At 33.3% G+C, this 21,241-nt stretch overlaps 1 protein-coding gene across 1 annotated transcript in view; it reads right to left on the minus strand.

Moving 5' to 3' along the window:
- The window catches only part of ZDHHC17 (zinc finger DHHC-type palmitoyltransferase 17), an 87,581-nt gene that overhangs the window by 25,819 nt on the left and 40,521 nt on the right, over positions 1–21,241 (minus strand). Inside the window, exons 4-8 of the mRNA XM_044228990.1 lie at positions 21,005–21,082; positions 20,267–20,411; positions 15,337–15,401; positions 14,551–14,713; positions 7,657–7,782 (exon numbers count right to left, since the gene is read on the minus strand). Of these exons, the coding sequence (XP_044084925.1) occupies positions 7,657–7,782; positions 14,551–14,713; positions 15,337–15,401; positions 20,267–20,411; positions 21,005–21,082 (577 nt within the window). The remainder of the gene's footprint in view (positions 1–7,656; positions 7,783–14,550; positions 14,714–15,336; positions 15,402–20,266; positions 20,412–21,004; positions 21,083–21,241) is intronic.

The following is a 21,241-nucleotide window of genomic DNA, read 5'->3' on the forward strand; positions in this document are numbered from 1 at the left end:
TCTATGTGTGGGCTTCTGAAGTTTTGGTTTTTTCTTTAAAATGTTATTTAACATTTGTATTTCTGATACCATAAAGATGTTTAAAAAAAAAAGGCAATGGTGATGTGCTGCTTTTATAGATGTGATAAATCTATTTTTTTTCTTGAATTTCATTAAGGGAATTTTTAAATATACGGTAAGTTTGAAAGAATTTTATAGTAATTTTCATTTCCCTAATGACTAATGATATTGAACAGCATTTCATGTGCTTATGTGCCATTTTTATATCTTTTTTGGTGAAATATGTCTTGTCTTTAACCCATTTTTCTAACTGGGTTGTTCGATTTCTTCACTGTTAAATTGCAAAAAATTCTTTATACATTCTGGAAACTAGTCTTTTATTGGGATATATGGCTAGCAAATATTTTCTTCCAGTCTGTAGTTTATCTTTTCATCCTAATTAACAGAGTCTTTCACTGGACAAATTTTTTCATTCTAATGAAGTCTAATTGATCAGTTTTTACCTTCATGGATGATACTTTTCATGTCAAGTCTCTTGGTATAGTCCTAGATTCTGATTATTTTGTTTTTTCCTAAACGTTTTACAGTTTTACATTTAAGTCTGTGAACCATTTTGAGTTAACTTTTCTATACAGTGTGAAGTTTGAGTAAAGGTTTATTTATTATTATTTTGCTTATGCATGTCCAAATGTTCCAACACCATTTGTTGAAAAGGTTGTTTCTCCTCCACTGAATTACTTTTGCACTTCTGTAAGTCAGTAGGCATTGATCTCTGTGGTTCTGTTGCTGGGCTCTCTATTTTAGATTAATCTTGGCTATAAAGACAAACAAATCTTACCAGAATTTTTATTTAATTACATTAAGTTTGTATAACATTTTGGGCACAACTGACATAGTTACTGTGCTGAGTCTACCACTTCATGAACATAGCATGTCTCTCCATTTATTTAGATCATTCTTTATTTCTTTCATTGACATTAAAAACATTTCAGTATACAAGTAACTTTACATGTCTGGTTAGATTTACACCTAAGTATTCCAATTTTTTTGAGCAACTGTAAGTAATATTGTAGTGATTTTGGAGTCCATGTGTTTATTCCAAGTATATGAAAATAAAATACAATGTCCTGTGACTTGCTAAACTCATTTATTAGTTCCAGGAGTTTACTTTATAGATTCCTTGGGATAGAGACAATTATGTTACCACCAAGAGGGACAATTTTATTATTTTTTCCTTTCTAAACTATATGCCTTTTAATTTCCTTTTCTTGCTTTACTTCACTAGTTTCCCCCACTAAGTTGAACAGGAACAGTAAAAGGGAGATCTTTGCCTTACTCTTGACCTTAGGGAGAAAGCACCCAGTCTTTCACCATTGTTAGCTGAAGGTTTTAGAAATGCTCTTTTTAAAGTTCATGAAATTCTCTATTCCTATTTTTCTGAGAGTTTTATCATAAATGAACACTGATCTTTATCAAATGCTTTTTATGCATGGATATAATCATGATATTTTTCTTCTTTGTTAATAAGGTAAGATTTCACTGAATAATTCTGAATATTAAATGAGCCTTACATTGCTCTCATAAGCCCAGTTTGGTCACAGTGAGTAATTCCTTTTATGTAATGATTATTTCTATTTGTTAACATTTTGTTAAAGATTTTTAAGTGTACAATTGACCCTTCAATAACATAGGGGTTGGAGTACCAACCCCCATGTAATCCAAAACCTGCATATAACTTTTGACTCCCCCAAAACTACTTATAGCCTACTATTTTGACTAGAAGCCTTATCAATAACATAAACAGTTGACTAAACATATTTTATGTTATATGTATTATATACTGTAGTCTTATAGCAAAACTAGAGGAAAGGAAATGTTATTAAGAAAATCATGAGGAAGAGAAAATATATTACAATATTGTATATGACAAAAAAAAAACACAAAACCCTGCGTTAAGTGGACAGCACAGTTGAAACCTATGTTGTTCAAGGGTCAGCTGTATATTCATGAGGATGTTTGTTTATGGTTCTTTGTTTAGTACTGTCTTTGTAATGGTTTTGGTATCAGGGTAACACAGACTGTTTCCATTCTGTTACTTGCCTATGTAAGCAATTTGCCAATATTCTTACACATGAAGGGAGTTTCTTATAGACAGTATATAGTTGGATCATGCGTTACAATACACAGAGCCAATAACTGTATTTTACTTGGTACGTTAGAATATTTTAATTTAGGGGCATCTGGTGACTCAGTCGATTAAGCGTCTGCCTTCGGCTCAGGTCATGATCTCGGGGTCCTGGGATTGAACCCCTGCTCAGCGGGGAGCCTGCTTCTCCCTCTCCCACTTGCCCTGCTTGTGTTCCCTCTCTTGCTGTATCTCTCTCTGTCAAATAAATAAATAAAATCTTTTAAAAAAAAGAGAATTTTAATTTTTTTTTAAAGATTTTATTTATTTGTTTGTCAGAGACAGAGGGAGAGAGAGCGAGTGAGCACAGGCAGACAGAGAGGCAGGCAGAGGCAGAGGGAGAAGCAGGCTCCCTGCCGAGCAAGGAGCCCGATGTGGGACTCCACCCCAGGACCCTGGGATCATGACCTGAGCCGAAGGCAGCTGCTTAACCAACTGAGCCACCCAGGCGTCCCAAAGAGAATTTTAATTTAATGTGATTACTGACATGTTAGGGTTTAAGTCTATAATTTTACTTTTTGTTTTCTTGTGTTTTTGTTTCTCTTTTTCCTGCCTTCTTGTAGGTAACTGGAAAGCTTTTCAGAATTCTTTTCAGAATTTATAACATTTTCCAGTTTATCCTTCTGTATAGCTTTTTTTAGTGGTTACTCTGTTATATAAACATAACTTATCACACTGGTGTCATCATTTTACAAGTTCAAAAGAAGTGTGGAAATCTTACCTGCCTTTATGTCCCTCCACCCTCCCCTGCTAATTTTACAAATTGCCTCACATATATACCTACATTTAGAAACACATCAAACAATATTATAATTTTGCCCCAACTGCCAAGCATAATTTGGAAGGAGTAAGATGAGAAGTCTACCATATTTATGTATAATTTCGTTTACTATGATCTTATCAAGAATTTTTCTTTTATCATTTCCTTTCTGTTTAGAGAACATTTCTTAAACATTCTTTTAGGGTAGGTCTGCTGGCAACAAATTCTCTTAATTTTCCTTTATGTGAGGATATATGGATTTCTCATTTATTCCTTTTTTCTTTTTTTTTTAATTTGACAGAGATCACAAGTAGATGGGGTGGGGCGGGGGGTAGGGTGGGAAGGAGTGGAGGCAGGCTCCCTGTTGAGCAGAGAGCCTGATGCAGGGCTCTATCCCAGGACCCTGGGATCATGACCTGAGCCGAAGGCAGAGGCTTTAACCCACTGAGCCACCCAGGCGCCCCTCTCCTTCATTGTTGAAAAATATTTTTATACTGGGTTGACAGTTCTTTCCATTCAGCACTTGGAAAATGTGCCAGTTTCTTCTGGCTTCTATGGCTTCTCATAAGAAATCCATTGTCATTGGAACTGTTTCACTCCTATTAGAAAGGAGACTTAAGACTTTTATTGTTTGGTTTTGGTTTCCAGAAATTTGACTATGATGTGTGGAGGCAGGATTTCTTTGAGTTTATTCTGTTTAGGGTATATTCCACTTCCTAATCTGTAGGTTGGTCTTTTGTCAAACTTGGGGATTTTGTGGGCCACTGTATCTTTTGTGTACTTTCTTAGCTCCACCCTCTTTCTTTTTCTGGGACCCTAATCATATCAATGTTAGATAATCTGTTATAACCATAGGTCCCTTAGGCTCTGTTCATTTTTTTTTTTCAATTTATTTCCTTTTGTTCTTTAGAAGTCTAATTTTTATTGTTCTATCTTCAGGGTGACTGATTCTTTCCTCTGTGCCCTCTATTCTGCTGTTGAGCCCATTAACTCAGTTTGTTAAATATTGTTTACTGTAATTTTCAGTTTTAAAATTTCCATCTGGTTCTTCTATATATTCTATTTCTATATTTCTACTTCATTGCTGAGATTACTTTTCATTTCTTTTAAGCATGTTCATAATTATTCATTGAAGCCTTTTTGTAATGGCTCTTTAAAATCTTTTGTCAGATAATTCTAATATCTGTCATCATTTTGTTGGCATCTATTTGATTCTCTTTTCATCAGTTTCACTTCTTCTTGGTCCCTGGTATGATGAGTGATCTTCATTTGATAACTGGACATTTGGGATATAATGAAACACTGGATCTTATTTAAACCTTTTCTATTAGATGGATTCCTCTCATGTAGCTTGGCAGAATAAGGGGAGTGAAGCACCTACTCATTACTGCCAGGTGGGGTGGAAGTTCAGATATCAACTTTACGGCCTGAGGAGGGGATTCCTCATTACTACTGGGCAAGGGCGGAACTTCCAGCTCCCCGTTATACCTCTACTAATATTCCCTGTCTGAGAAGGTTAGGAGTGCCTCATTATTGTGTCCTATGTGGTCTTCCTGATAGAGCAGGGGATGGGACCTCATTAACAGCCAGTGGGATTAAAAACTTCCAACTCCTGATTTAAACCTGCTCTGTTAACAACCCCAGGAAAGAAGTTGGGGCACCTCATTACAGCCTGGTAAGGGTAGAAGTTTAGGCCTTTGCTGATATGACTAACTGTGTATGATTTCTGGTATGAAAAACTGTGGGGCCGGAGTTTTTTCTGCAATATTTGGCTGTGGTATAAAGTCATTTTCTGAAGTCTCTATCTTGCTAAGCTGACTCTTTTGTGAAGATTCTTTAGCCAGAGAGCAGGATTTTGTTGGAGGCCTTTTGGTTTGTATCCATTTGTAATTCTAGGTTGTTGGCTTTGTCAGCTCTGTTTTTGGGATATATGAGACAAAAAAGAGAACACATTTTTCAGGTCCTGAGCTCCCTATCCATTCAGTCTTTTTCTTTTCATCTCCCAGAGTTTCCCTACATTTGTTGTGTATGTAATGTCCAGGTTTTTCAGTTGTGCTTAGTATGGAAGAACAGGATAAGTACAGCTTCTCCATCTTCAGCTTATTTTCATATAATCAATAATCAATATTAAAGTAGACAATATGTGAGATTTCCACTGTTAACCAAAGGGGTTGGGGGTTTTTAAGTGTTGAAAAATACAATTTAGAGATTTCCTTCTAACTTATTATTAAGCATTTATTTAGGAGGCACTCGCTCTCTCTACCTCTGCCCCTCCCCCGTGTCTAAAATCTTCTAACCTTAAAAATCCAAAAGCTTTTAAAATAGTTTTCTAAAATTAAGTTTCTCTCCACATCTATCTACTAACACTGTCCAAAAATATTTTTCCCCCATTGGGATGACTTATTTTTAGTAAAATGGTACTGAATCCTAGGTGTAACTATTTCTTGTTTGGTTTTAAATACAGAACATACTTTATGGATTAGCAAATCAAGTCATGTTTATGATTTAAGTATTTCTAATGAGATGAAAAGGAAACAGTCTATATAAATACAAATACTTACACAAAGCAAGCAATCACTGTATGTTTTTATTTAGTAATCTTTTCTAAAAATGTAATATATTTTAAAATACTAATGCAAAAAACACCACCAAAACAAAAATAGGAACACTCGACTTCTGAACTGATCACAATAATAGACACATGTTAATGAAATTGTGCTAAACTCTTTAATGAAGTTCTCTCTTAATTTTTTATTTTTTTGTTATTTTAGGGGCGCCTGGGTGGCTCAGTGGGTTAAAGCCTCTGCCTTCGGCTCAGGTCATGATCCCAGGGTCCTGGGATCAAGCCCCGCATCAGGCTCCGCGGGGAGCCTCTTCCTCCTCTCTCTCTGCCTGCCTCTCTGCCTACTTGTAATCTCTGTCTGTCAAGTAAATAAATAAAATCTTAAAAAAAAAAACAAAAGATTTTAGAGAGAGAAAGAACGAGTGGGAGGGGCAGAGGGAAAGAGAATCCCAAGCAGACTCCATAGTTAGCGCAGAGTCCCACACAGCCTGTGATCATGATCCAAGCTGAAACCAAGAGTTGGATGCTCAACTGACTGTACAACCCAGGCATCCCTGAAGCTCTTTTTAAAAAGAAATCCTATCCAAACACATAAACATGACAGTTCTTGTTGCTATAATAAGTAACTACATATTATTAAACATCTAGAATTTACAAAGTCATTTTTATCTGACATTGTATTTTTAAAAAATCCTTTAGAATATTTACACTAAACAAAATGAAGGCATAAATATTATGGGATTTTCCAAAGTAATACAAGACACTTTTGTTATAAGCTTACAAGACACTTTTGTTATAAGCTTACAAGACACTTTTGTTATAAGCTTAGTTACAATGAGATATCAGGATTTATTCACTGTGTTGAAAAAAATTCCTTTAAATCCTAGAGAACAGAGCAAAATTAATGAAAATTGAAAAATAAACCATTTTCTGTTATATCTAATAGTAAAATGAAAGAGTTAACACGATATGCAAAAACTGCTCATTATTCTCAACTATGGGTTTGAAAATAAGCAAGTTTTTTTTTTAGATTTTATTTATTTATTTGACAAAAAGAAAGCAGGACAGAGAGAGCACAAATGGGGAGAGGGAGAGGAAGAAGCAGTCTCCCAGCTGAGCAGAGGACCCTGGGATCATGACCTGAGCAAAAGGCCCACGCTTAAAAGAGCTACCCAGGCATCTTGAAAGGCAAGTTTATACACTATAAATCTGACTTTTCTCATGCTAAAGTAATGACCAATGGTTTTAACGCACTAAGGAAGTCTGAACTATAAATAAATGAGACATGTTTTCACGTTTTCCTTTGTCCAAATCTTGTCATTTTGTCCTGATAACACACAGATCATTAACTTTAAATAAACAGTATTACCACTAGAACAGACTAAATAAAAAGGTACTGAAGGCATAATGTCTTCAACTTGTGATTCCTGACAAATTAGCCAAGTATCTTGTCAATTAATTTAGTATTATAAAGAAACTGTCAGCTGATTTTTACATTTTTAAAAGGAAAGAAACTTTTAAGGAATATAGGCCCCTCTTTGGGGGAAATATTCTTATTTTTGAAATCATATTATTATAATTAGGCAATTGAACCAAGAGTCATACAGTTTAACCTTGAAGGTATATGGAAGATCTAAAACAGGCTTTCCACAGAGAAGTGAAGAATATAAGTTTCTCTCACTCTAAAAAAGTTACAACATATCACAAAAGAATGGGCAGCTTGAATCAATTAGAGTTGTGACCAGTTTAAAAAGATTATGTATTTGGACTATAATTTTTCATAGTTTATTACCAATTAATAAATGCACTTAAACAAGAAGGACTTACTATCTCTCCATTGCTTAACAAAGGACAGTTGAATCAATGAACTAAAATTTATGTTAGCTTATGGATTTAAACAATCTTAATTGTTTAGATTAACAAATTTAAACAATTTTACATATAACCATCCTTCTTAATTATCAAATTACCAAGTAGGTAGAGCCCTGAAAAACTTTGCTATCTGACTTTGTCCTGAGTAATTTAGTATTTTAAAAATTACACTGGCCAATGGCAAAATTAAAAGCTAAAGCTGCTCAGTTAAGAAAGTATGCCTGTGAATTTTACTTAAAAAGATTATATGCTGAAAATCTTCAAACATGAATTTACCTTATCAGCTTTCAGCTTTCTAAGGAAGGATGGATTGTCATATCCTTTTGCTTGTCTCGCCTCTTGCAAATGGTTGATCATCCACACGTTTTTTCTCTGCTTTGCCAAATCAAGTGCTGATTCACCCTGATAAGCAGAAAAAATTCACATTAAAAGTAAAAAGTAAAATATTTTAGTTATTTTTAAAGTACTCCCATAAAAATAAATTGAACAATTAGTTCATTAACATTGTTTTAACATTGGGCAAAGTCAAATACTAAAAGAATCTAAATCATTACTTATTATTATGCTTTCCCATTCAAGGTACAATCAGTAAATGTATTTACTCGTCTTATTCTATAGATTCTATTTCTGGTTGCATTTTCACTTATATTAAAGTAAATCAAAAAGTAGGTATTTTACCACCTGCTGGATCAGAGGCTATCATTCAGTTTATTAGTTATTTTGTATTCTTTAAGGGTTTTATTAGTAACACTTACTACTACAAAACATCCAACTATCACACCAAATTGCCAGAAACCTCTCAGTTTAATTTCAGTAATGACAAAGATCTGAAGACAACAGGGAAGAAAAAGAAAAGTCAACTTCTATTTCTACTATTGTTGTACTGGCATTCTGACCACCTTAAATTCATTCACCTATCCAGGAATTTCCAAAGAGAATGAGAACAGTAACAAAAAATAATGAAACTCAAGTTACGGACCTACAGCTCCCTTTAATCTCAAGAAGAATGCCAAAGAGTATGTAAGTGAATAGAACTAAGTGCTTCATAGATAGAAATAAGACATAAGCGCCCCCAATTCTAGATTCATGCTTCTTTTTTACTTTATTAATTTAAAATCTTGTTTCTCATTGTCATTCTCATTGTCTATTGTCAGACACCTACATTTCTATTCTATTTGATATTTTTCACTATTTACCTATTCTTTAAATAGAAAAGCAAAATGAAAAATTTTGTGTGTCAAAATTTTGAGAATGTATGGATGAATATTCAAAATTAGTTAATAAAAAAGGAAAATACTGAAATTTTATTTTGAAAAACTAGATAAAAACAAAAAAAATAAGCCTTGCAGTGCCTTACTTATAGGGATGATTATCAAGTATAAAGTACCCTTTATTTAAAAGAAAAACACTAAAAAACAAAAAACAAACAACAAAATAAGCACAGCCACCAACAGCAACAACTGTAACAACACATCAATAATGACAAAAAGCCCAACCAATCCTTTAGTAAAAGGTCAACAGTATTTAATAAAGAATGGACTAATCTAGATGGGTCTTCCACAAATAGGGATATTTATGGTAAAATATCTCCTTGCCTAGTCAAAACTTCTATCACCTAAGTTGTAAAAACCAGCTAATTAATCCAAACTATAAAGATTACCTGAATAAAAGCAATCCCTTGGGTAACAATTCCCAGAGAATATCCTGCTGTTGCCTCGGTCCAGCTGAGCATCCCTTCCACTAGAGGGCCATGTGACACCTAAGGATTGCCTAGATAAAAAGATGGAGGGAGCTTTAAGAAATCTTCCAACTACTACTCCTCTAGTCTTCTGACTGCTTTTGTGTAGTTCTTTTATTCGGCTGGTAAAATAAACAAGCAATTAATGTAAAGAATGATACTAAAGCTCAGGTTCTGAATTAAGTCTATATTTGATTACTCCATGTATCAGCCAAAATAGTAAATGATAATAACAAGAGGAATAACAACAAAAATCATGGAGTATTTATAGACTATATAACTGGTAATAAAAGAACTTTTTCAAAGGTTTTGGTGAGATAAACATAATGGAAGGTGGAGGGTGGAAAATAACTTTTTGTCTGAGAGTGGATTTCATTATTAAGACTAAAGAAAATTCTTTCTTGGAGACCATCTAGGTCAGGTACTTAAGAGGTAAAGAAAACCATTTTTAGGAAAAAAGTTTCTTACCTCATTTCAAGAAACCATATAAGAGTCTTTTAATCTATTAACAAAGCTTTTACAGCCTGCACAAAGTAAAAATTATGTTGTTTGATAAGTTTTAGAAAGAAAAAACTGGAAATGCTTGGGCAGCCTTTAGAGATTAGCTGTTCTCTCAAAATTCATCTAAATTTATCCATAAAACCAAAACATGTGGAGGGGGATACAACATTATTTTTTAAAAATTCACAAGTGAGACGCTACCATAAAGAGGAATTACTGCATGGTTCATTAAAAAAATATATATTCTTAGTATCCCAAGTCACTTTTCCTTCCCTTACTGTTATCCCTTCACAAGACTTGGATTTATTCCATGTAACTGTTATCTGGGGCCATGGTTCTTAAATTCTTCTGAGTCATAGTTGATGAAAGCCATTGGCCTTCTCCCCAAAAAGTACTGATAAAAGTAATTTTTTGTAACAATTTATGGGCCCACCCTCTAACCAAAATTCTCTGGTAGGTCCCAAATTAAGAATTTCTAATCTAAAGTATATGGTCATTCCTATGCCTTCTAAGAATCAAAGTAGCATTTTAAAGTAACCTTATTTTGGAAAAAAAAATCATTTATTTATATATTAGAAGAATGGAATTCCTTATTCAAATAACTAATTTACAAGGGTAAGTATCTAATATAAAGACAGATTTCTAAGAAACAAATTCTATCTTATTTAGCAAATAGCTACTTTAGAAGAAATAGGATCAACTAACTATAGTTGTTTAATTATAACTATAGCTGTATAACTATAATACAAAGTATAATTTTTCATATTCTTTAAAGAATTCAACTTTTATTCCTATTACAGCCATATCCAGATTTGCAGACTACATCTTTTTGGTTATAATTCATGATTATCAATTAGACTCTCTTTCTTAACACTTAAAATGAAAAATGGAAAAATATACAGGTATAGATCAACTTTATTTGTCAAATTCCTGGACAAAGAATCTAGATTGTTTTTAGTTAATAAATTTTTCCCTTTTGAAATTCACAGCAATTTGTTTATTTAATTAGCCTGCCATTCCACATAGCTAAAAGGCACACTTCATATTACATATGACTAAAATAGAACCAATTCCTATCACCCCCACCAAGAAAGTCTTCCTTCAGTCTTCAAAATCTCAATATATATCACAAGACATTTATTTAGTCATCAAGACTGCCTTTCGTCTTCATATCTAATCTACTCCAAACTATCATTTCCAAATCCACAAATCTATTAAAATTGCAGGCCAAACTAAAATCAGCTGCCTGATTATTAAAATGGTCGAACTGATCTTCAGCTATCCCCTCCATTTTCTTAATTCTTCAATGCATTCTCCATCAGCAACCAAAGTAGTCTTTTAAAAATACTTTAAAACACAAAGATTATAAAGCCATCCTTCTACAAATCGTTCCAACTCCTTTTCATGACTGAGAACATAATTAAAGTTCCTTATCATGGCCTTGCGTGATCTGGCACCTAGCTGAGTAACTTCACTCCTCTGCTCACTGCACTCAGCCCACGCTGTCATTTTCTGTACCTCTAACAGCAAGCTTACTCCTGGCCTTGGGACTTGCATTTACAGGCTCCTCTACATGGAAAGTTTTTTCCCACTTATCTTTGTATAACTGATCCCTTCTTTATCAGACAAGTCTCAAAGCAAATGTCATCTCCTCAGAGGTATTCACAAGTCACTCACAGCCCTCATCACTGCACATTTGCGTGTATGCATGAGTCATATTAATGCCAATTAATTACAATTAATTGCTCCTTAATACAACGTAAATTCTGAGAGAATACAAACTTCAGCTATTTTATACACCTTGACTCCCTAGCACTAATATTTGTTAAATGAATGAATGAATGGTCTCCATTGGAAGGTGGTGACTAATCTGCAGCATAATAGGAATGCCAGAGTCCACCAGAAAAAACAGCTGATACTTATTTCATCTTTTAACTTCCACAAAAAGTACATTTTAAAACAAAAATCTACTTTTCCAACAGTGTGGATAGAAAGATTGTTTTTACTCTGAAAGTATTAAATGTTCCCTGAGCAACTGAAGCAACTCCTTAGACTTTATTTCCTTTAAAAATAATGTCATTTCAAATAAGTCAGAGGAAAATAAGCACCATATGATCTGACTTGTATGTGGAATCTAAAAAACAAAACAAACAAAACAAAACCGAGCTCACTAATACACAGAACAGACTCATGGTTGCCAGAAGCAGGGTTCAGAGGTGGGCGAAGGCAACTGAAACACACAAACTTCTAGTTTTAAAATAAGTCAAGTCCTGGGATGTATTTATAGCACAGCGCCCCTTCCTCTACTCACCTCCCCCCCAACCATGCTTGCTCGTGCACTCTCTCAGAAAAAAAAAGTTCCACATGCACATTAATTTTATGACACTATAAGTCCGGAAGTATTCATATGAACCATACTAATTAAGAAAGTTACATTCGAGGAGCACCTGGATGGCTCAGTCTGTTAAGCATCTGCCTTTGTCTCAGGTCATATTCCAGGGTCCTGGGATTGAGTCCCACATTAGGCTCCCCGCTCAGCAGGGAGTCTGCTTCTCCCTCTCCCCCATCCCTCTCCCTGCTCATGAGTGCTCTCCCTCTTTCTCAAATAAATAAATAAGTAAATAAATAAAAAGAAAGCTATATTGGAGCTTATCCTATCTTGGTACCAAATAATTCATGTACCTGAACCTGCAAAACATTAAAAATATAAGGCTCAAACCATATAAATCATCTCAAATCTCTCTCTTACCATTACCTTTCTGTTGAAATTCATTACAGATTTCTTCTGCTAAGTCTAATAAAAGTTTATGCAATAGTTAATGTGAAGTGCAAGGGTTCATTATTTATTTGAAAAGACATTAAATTTACAAGCCGCCTGGGTGGCTCAGTGGGTTAAGCCTCTGCCTTCAGGTCATGATCTCAGGGACCTGGGATCGAGCCCCGCATCAAGCTATCTACTCAGCAGGGAGCCTGCTTCCCCCTTTCTCTCTGCCTGCCTTTTTGCCTACTTGTGATCTCTCTGTCAAATAAATAAATAAATTTTTTTAAAAAAGACATTAAATTTATAAACCACACTTCAAATACTTAAAGATCATGATCCAAGTGAATTACCTAAATTCTATATGGATAGAAAAGATATTTTTAAGTGATCTAAAAATACACACTTCTAGCTTCAAATTTCAGAGCTGTAGAGTCATGTTGTCACAATTTTTAGTATTCTTGTAATTTCAATATATTGCTGTGGCTCTTGGCAGAGTCTATGGAGACTCAACATTTGCCATATAAAACTGGTTCTATCTTTTCAATAATATTAATACTAAATATTTTGAAATACATTCCTGGGGCATGATCATTTTGAGAATGGCTGCCCAGTACTGAAGAGAAGGAAAATAATGCTCTAAAGCAATTCAGATATAAAACATACGGTTATTTTTTCTTCTGGGGATATTGATTAGCCTTAATCAAACTCATTTTTCTGATCCTTCAGCCCTTGCGATCGGCCTAATTTACTAATCACATTGTTATGAACTTTTCTGAGCGTCCCACTTAAAAACATCTGGAAAAATAAAATTTTTTCTCTATAATTTCAGAAGTGGCAGAGAGGTTTACTAGCAGCGTTATGAATACTAGCTTAGAGATAAAATTCACGACTACAAAAATCTTCATTCAATCTGTCAACAAATATTTAGAGTGCCCCTCATGTGTCAGGTACTATGGAAATAGACTTTCCTCTTTTTGTATTTTACTAGTAGATATTAAGCCACTCTGATCACTTTGAGTGGAGACAAAAGGACTCGAAATTTTAAAAAGAAAGAAAATACATGGCTTTCTCAATTTTTTATAGTTTCCAACTATAAAAAATATTAATATAAAATAATATAAAAATATTAATATTTACTTTTAGCTAAATATTTTTAATTAAACTCATTTTTAAAAATTGGTTAAAATTTTAAGTACATTAGGCTCCAAATAGCTAGTCTAAACTATATTATTTTAGTAGTTCAAACTAGAGTAATCAAATACAGAAAGAATTATTCACTGGAAGATAAGCAGATGCCCTGATCCAGCAGGAGATAACCTACTTTTTGATTGCCATTTCAGATTATTACGTGGCTCAAATCTCTTTCAAATTTAATTAGCACATATCCCTTAGAAATTTAAGAAACATGACTCAGAAAATACTATGGTTTATAAGCCAAAATTAAAGAACATTTGTCAAAGGGTACAAAGTTATTTATGAATTTACATTACTGAAAGATGATGTTTGAAAGTTTAAAGTCATTTCACAGAAAGAGTTGCTGAAAGATAAGGTGGATCCTGAAGCTTTAAACATGAGAATGGTTAACCAAAATTTAAAACTACCGAAAGAATTTTCTTCCAAGTACTCATAAAATGTCTACAAATTTCTAAATGTTCAGAGTATAAATGTTAATTGTGTTTTGTTCTTAGATAATTTTGTATACTTTTCCTGGATTAATCCAAAATATGGGGTACGTGGGGACTCTCCTATAAACATCATAAAGTGTCTATCAAATTTAAAGGTCTTGACCTTTAAAATAAGATGAAAACAACTCAAAGAATTGCATAATGTGGTTTACCTACAAACTTGTGATTCTCCGTACTGATCTTAAAGAAACCAGAAAACAATTCCCTTTAGCTATGAAGACATGGATTATAAAATCAAATTTTCAGAAGTCAGTAAGAATTCACTAATGAAAAAGGCCATCAAAATCTGAAAATTACTTCAACACTAAAAGACAAAAGTAAATAAACCAGTCTTTCCAAAGAAATTCTTGCATGGAAGCACAGGGTTAACCTTAAATAAGAGGTTTCTTCCATCTTTGACAGTCTGTGAAAAAATCTATTTTTTACTGAGAAATTAAGATCTTAATAACATCTCACATAGCATAATCAATACAGGATATTTTTACCTTGATGTTCTGGGCATCAACATTAGCCCCAGCCTCCAGAAGAAGACTAATGACTGTGGTATTCCCTGCTAGTACTGCCCAATGCAAAGCAGTGTTTTTGTGATACTTGTCACCAAGGTTAACTGAAACATTGAATGTTAAAAGCAATCTAGTTGGATCCACACTGAAAAGGAAAAAAAAAAAAAACAACAACAACAACCCTAATTTCAATTATAGAAATCATTACAGATACTAAACTGATCGTGGTTGTATTTGCATTCCATCTTGGAACACTTCTATTCTAACCTATACTCAACCTTATAATAGGTATTGAGAGAATATTCTAATATGAATGAAGTATTAAGTATGTGCAACACCATGAGAGGGCATACTTGGTCCTGACATTTTCTAATTTTGATTAGGGAGTAAGGTCATTAATATTTATATTATTAAACAAGTAAATGTTTAAATTTAAATCTGGATTGCTACAAAAATGTTTTCCGGCAACTTACTAATTAATAATATTAAACCTGCCAGTATACAAATAACATGAAAAAACTAATTTTAAAGATAAGGTAACATCTTTCCTTCTTAAAAACTGCTAAAAGAGGAATAAATTAAGAATACTACAATTACCAAGATCAAGGTAAGCACAGAGACTCAAACATCAAAAAGGTAATTTATTATATTTCATAGTAAGAATTTTAAATATTAACAAATAGAACATTAACTACTTTTTCTCATCATTTATTTTACATTTTAATATGCTGAAAATGATCAAATAAATATTTTATAATGACTACATACCTATGTGTTCTATAAGCTGCCCACATTAAAGGTGTCATTCCATTCTGATCCATCATATCTACATCCTGATAGAATAAAAAGAAAAAAGTCAGACGGTAAACATTTCTAAGTTCCTACCAAATTTACTCAGAAAAATCTAACTTACATATCACAGGAGAAGCCAATAACACTCCTCAATCAAGGCTGATTAATGAAAATTTTAACTTTTTTTCAAATAAAACTATTTATTGTCACTAAATATTTTAATTAATGGGCATATATTTAATTGACTATAAATATGTATTTAATTAACATATATTTACAGACTTCCTTTTTCAGATGGTTTAATCACCCTTTCAATGTTTTACATTTAAAGATCTTGACCTACTCTTCACCTTTCATCCACAAAGTATAAGTTAAATGATTTAAGTCTGTGAAAAACTGATTAAACTAATTCATGATAAGAGGGAATAATGAAACCCTGTTTATTTCTAGGCATTTCAAAACAAAAAATAAAGACTTATCTTTTCAATAAACTCAGTCTGTTTGTCTTTTATTGTTATGCACGTACATTTTTAGAGTCAAATAATTCTGAAAAATTTGTGGTAGTAAAGCAATTCTCTGCCTTACTCCCCTCTATTTTCACCTCTTTTAGCCCTTAACATCTTAAATAAGATGCTTGAATTGCTACTTTTTGATTTTTCAGTTTTAGGCATTATCTTCTGAGACACTGGTATGCAAAAAGAGAATTCCGCTCTTTACTCTTCCTGGCCCATCACAAATATGCACCTCTCTATTCTTTCAAGAGATCTATTATATTTTTGGTTCTAAAAATGTTTGATATTTATGTTATTATAAATATATATGAATACTACTCCCAGCAAAATCGTGTAGTAAACTATGATTATTTTTCTTCTCCTATCCAACTTTTTGCTTTCATATGGTACTTCCCCCCCCACCCCACTTTTGCTTTGTTTTTTAACAAATTACAATTAAAACTACCATGTATTCAACCAAAATTCTTCCCTAGTTATCTAAATCTCCTTCCAAGACATCCTGATGCACCTAAAATTCTCTCTCCTGACTCCAACCTGGACTATTTATTATCCTATATGCCTGAGACATCTGTCTCATTAACTAGAACAGGTTCTCTGACAATTAAACTTATATTAACTTATATTAAATTCATCTTTGTATTCTCAGTACCCAACAGAGTAAATGATCAAAAACCATTTGCTAAGTGAAAAAACATGTTTATTTACCTATTTGTTTGGGAAGGGCATAGGGTTTAGAATAAGGCAGACATGGTTTTGAATTCTTAGGTGCACCACTTAATAGCTATAAGACTAGCAAAATTACTTTAATTCTCTATGCTTCAGCTTCCTCATCTAAAAATGCAAATATAAATAATGGCTTCATAAGACCCCTGTGATGATTAAATGGAATAATATGTGTAAAGCACCTAGTCTATAGCCTAGAACATAAGAGACCTTCAATAGATAGTAAGTTTCCTCTTCTTCCCTTCCCCATTGCCCATTCCTGGATTATATAAAGGCAGCAGTTCTAATCCAAATTGTGTTATCTAATACACCAGCCAGTGCAGAGAGGACAGAGTTATAGTGAGTATGCTGCACAACACTCTATACCTCTATACAGCAGTTGTCTGTGAGCCACAATTATTGATGGGAATATGTCTCAAATGTGAACATTAACCAAGGGTACTGAAGCAGAAAAAATGCTGAGAACCAGTACATTAGACAAACTAGAACACACATCCTTGGACATCATTAGTCTTAGTCCCTCATCAAGAATACTATAATCAAAAGTTACACCTTATCCATTATAAATACATTTACAGATTTACATTAACTGTGGTTGGGAGGATCTTATGTAACCTATTTCCAATATACACATTAAATAAAAATCTTTAAGAAAATCTGAAAAATGACAAGCTTCCTACTTTTTTATATGAGTCAAGTACTGTAACTTATTTTATTTCCTTTAGGGTGCTAATTTCAAGAGAGCGCAACTAAATGTGATGTCCAATTAAAACAAACACATTAAGTTCTTGTTTTAGTTTCTTCCTCCTTCTTAGTTGTCTTTTCATATCCTTCTTAAAAAGTGACAGCATTAAAAAAATCAGTAAGTGAAATTAAAAATGTAAAATAATGCCATATCTCTAGAGTACTAAAAGAAAAATGAAATTCAACCTTTTCTTTCTTTGGGTCGGGGTTTAAAACTTGGTACTTCTTTTCCAAGTTCAGCCTGGACGTATGGGTATTCTCTATTAGGAAGAATTAACAAGCCCAGATCAAAAGCTTATGGGGATTCCATGATCAACAGGGCTCCATAACTTAGCATTTTCCCTTTTCTCCTGAAAATCATCCAAAAGAATTGGTAGTGAGCACTAAATATATTTAAACAGTATAACTAAAATGAAACAAATGTGAAGAACAGAATGACAAACTAAATGGAAATGTTATATGCCCTAAGAGTATAAAACTGATACAAATAACAAAAAATGGAGAAAGGTTGAAAAGAAAGTGCAAGTACCTAATCTGTAATAGCTATGAGTCAAAGGATATTATTTAAAGCTGAAAAATCAAGTAATAGAAACGTGGTTATAACTATCAGAACAAAGTTAACGCTAAAAAAACAGTATTATATACAACTAAAGTCAGTGGAAGGGAAGAGAAAGAAAAAATAAAAATATACTAATTTTATTATTACTTATAATTGGGAACTAATCAGAACTAATAAAATTTGAGCAAATATCTGATTGAAATAAGACAGAAAGAGAACTGTGTAACCTTCTAAGGAAAGGATTTACCAAGCAGAAGATAAGATCAAGCACAAAGGCCTAAAGACAACAGCATATTAGAGCTGTTCAAGGAACAGCAGGAAGACTGGTGTGTCAAAGCAGAGTACAGGGGAGATGACAAAAGATAGGCCTGAGAGGTATCTCAGACTAGACCACAAGTGGTTCTGTTGTCCTTCTCTAAGGAAGGACTTTGGACTCCATTCAAAGTATGATGTGATGAACACTAGAGTTTGCTTTTATAATTAGTGTACACATGGAAAAAATTCTGGAAAAATATATACTAAATTGTTAGAGTGATCTCAGTGGGGGAAGCAGTAAGAGAAGAGGTGGAGTTTCATTTTCTAAGTCATATTCTCTTATGTTTGAGTACTTTACAGCATGTTATTTCTGTAGCAAACAAAAACAAAAACAAACTTACTTATGAAAAAGAAAACCAACTGCCAGACTTTTATTATCATGCATTTATTACTGAAAAGGTGCTGTGATAAATAGAAATCCCTGTCCCTTAAGAATTTTATAGCCAACATCCTCTACCAGAATTGAAAAGGTTACTGAAACATCCAAACCTCAGAATCAAAAAGCTAACAAAAAGACAAAAACCAAAAGAAAAAGTGAACGTGTTATTATAATTTATACCCGCAAAATAAAAGGCCACGAACGACAATACATGCTGCAATCATGTATTACAGCACCATCTACTGTTCCAAACCCCAGTCTAGAAGAAACTTGGGAGAACAAATGTAATCTGCAGCAGCTGGTATCCAAACATGGCCCTGGACAAACCTCACTTGCTAGTATACCCGTATGTTCCCACAATGAACGTGAACTGGCCCTGTTACTTCCTTTAACTGAGAGAATGGAACAGAAATGTTGCCGTGCCAGTTCAAGACATAAGACTTTAAAAAGGCAGACAGCTTCTGCTTTTGTTCTTTGGGGAGCTCCCACCATGTAAGGAGTCTAGTTTCCTGTTAGAAAGACTACGTCCAGGAGTGCCATGGAGAAGGAACTCTGAGACTACATGGAGAAAAAGAGAGGACTTGCTATCTCAGCCCTCCAACTGAACCCAGCCTTTTAGCCATTCATATTAAGGCATAAAGTATGTTAGTGAGCCATCCTCCATTCCAGTCAAGACCCAAATGCTCGTATTCCACAGCCATTATCGCAAGGTAAAGAACCACCCAGCCAAGCCCAGTCAACCCAAGGTAATAAATGGCTGGTATTATTCTAAAGCCATTAGATTTTGGGGGTAGTCTGTAAACACCATATTAGATAATAACCTCCTCTTCCAGCAATTAGCCAGCCTATGCCTCTTACACTATAATGCACAATGCACAACTATCATTGTGAGTGACTGCCAACAATAAATACTTTAAGTATTCATAAAATCAATACTATTCAAATTCTAAATCTGCATAAAATTTAAAATAAATGTTAATAGCAACGAATTAAAATCATTTGTCTTACTCTTAGGATGAGATCCTTAGCTACAAAGTTAATGTTTAAGAATAACCAGAGAAAACACATGAAAGAATAACTGAACGACATTAATTTCAACAAAATACATTTATTACAAAAACATGGTATATATAGACTGGTACCTGTTTAATGTGACTACAGTCGGTACATATTCACGAAAAATCAGGAAGAACCACTTAAATCATGAGAAGTTTTCTGACATGTAAGAAGTAGCATTATATTATGAGCAGAAACATAAAAACTGATCCTAAAGAATTCATCCCCCACTCGGAGAAGTAACTTAACAGAGAAAATAACCAGTAAAATGTTCAAAAAAGAATAAATAAATTCAGAGTATATATTCAAAAGATGTAAGTAAGTAAGGGAAAAAATAGATACCTAAATTTTCTTACTTTCTGGGATTCAAGTCTCATCATTCTCAGAAATAAATGAATCTTAATGGATCATTATCTGCTTCTCGATTATCTTTCTTCTTTTTAACTTAACTATATTTATTACCTCAATATAAACTAACTATATTATTTATTCTCTTTATCCACCAGAAAGAACTATTTAAATATCACCAGTTTGTTACACTTGTAACACCAATGATATTAGGCGTTTAAACCATGAAGAACATCGGATTAAAATCCACACCATTGTGATTTTTTTTACCTGTCCTTTTGCTATGAGATAAGCAACAATTGAGGTATGTCCAAACTGAGCAGCCAGATGAATACAGCTACATCCTTCTCCATCAATTAATGAAGGATCTGCACCATATTTCATTAGTTGCACAACCATAGATAGATGGCCTTGTCTAAAACATAAAAGAATAAACACTTAAATATATAAGATTATTTCAAAAAGGATCTCCTGGAAAGATCTTTCTTAAATAGGGGAATGGTGGAAAAGATTACACAATTTTTTCAAAGTTTCTTAAGATATGTGTATATGTCAAGACGTGCTTAGTATTTTACAGTTCTTAAGTCTCAACCAAAAAAGTCTTTTAAATTTTATGCAGATACTTATAACTTCTTTAAATATGTAATAAATAGTTACTATAGTCTATTAATCCTATTCAAATATAATCTTAGTTGTCCCGTGAACTGGGGAACTTCTTTAACTGTAAATATATAGAGGCTGCATAAGTATTACATTTACAAATCTAAAGTTTAACTCAATCATAAACTAACAGGATTAATACGAGCATGGTGAATTCCTAAAGACACTTTAGGACAATAACTTTGCTGCCAATGCAGGTAACACTGTACAGCAATATATTAGTACACTGTTGATATTAACTGTAAATTCTCTCATTCATTTTAGCATATCATTAAAAAAAGAACAGTTGTTTAGTTACAGACTAATAAGGGAACGAAAGAAAAAAAAAATCCAGAAGCAAATTTAAACCTTGTGGCCCAGTGCAACGGAGTGGAATTTAGGTCTCCTCCAAGTTGATCCACAATAGCACCTTTCGAAATATAGTATCTATAAGACAAAATTTTAAATAATTTAGACAACTTTCATTTTCAATTTTAAGAAATTAAGTAAAAAATAAAGAAAAAAATGTTTTCCATTGTAGACCTCATGCTAGTTTATGTCTTTGATGACAATCTTTTGTGATATTTAAAAATATATTTAGTAGAA

Source organism: Neovison vison, chromosome 12 (assembly GCF_020171115.1).
Source record: "Neovison vison isolate M4711 chromosome 12, ASM_NN_V1, whole genome shotgun sequence".
Lineage (NCBI taxonomy): Eukaryota > Metazoa > Chordata > Mammalia > Carnivora > Mustelidae > Neogale > Neogale vison.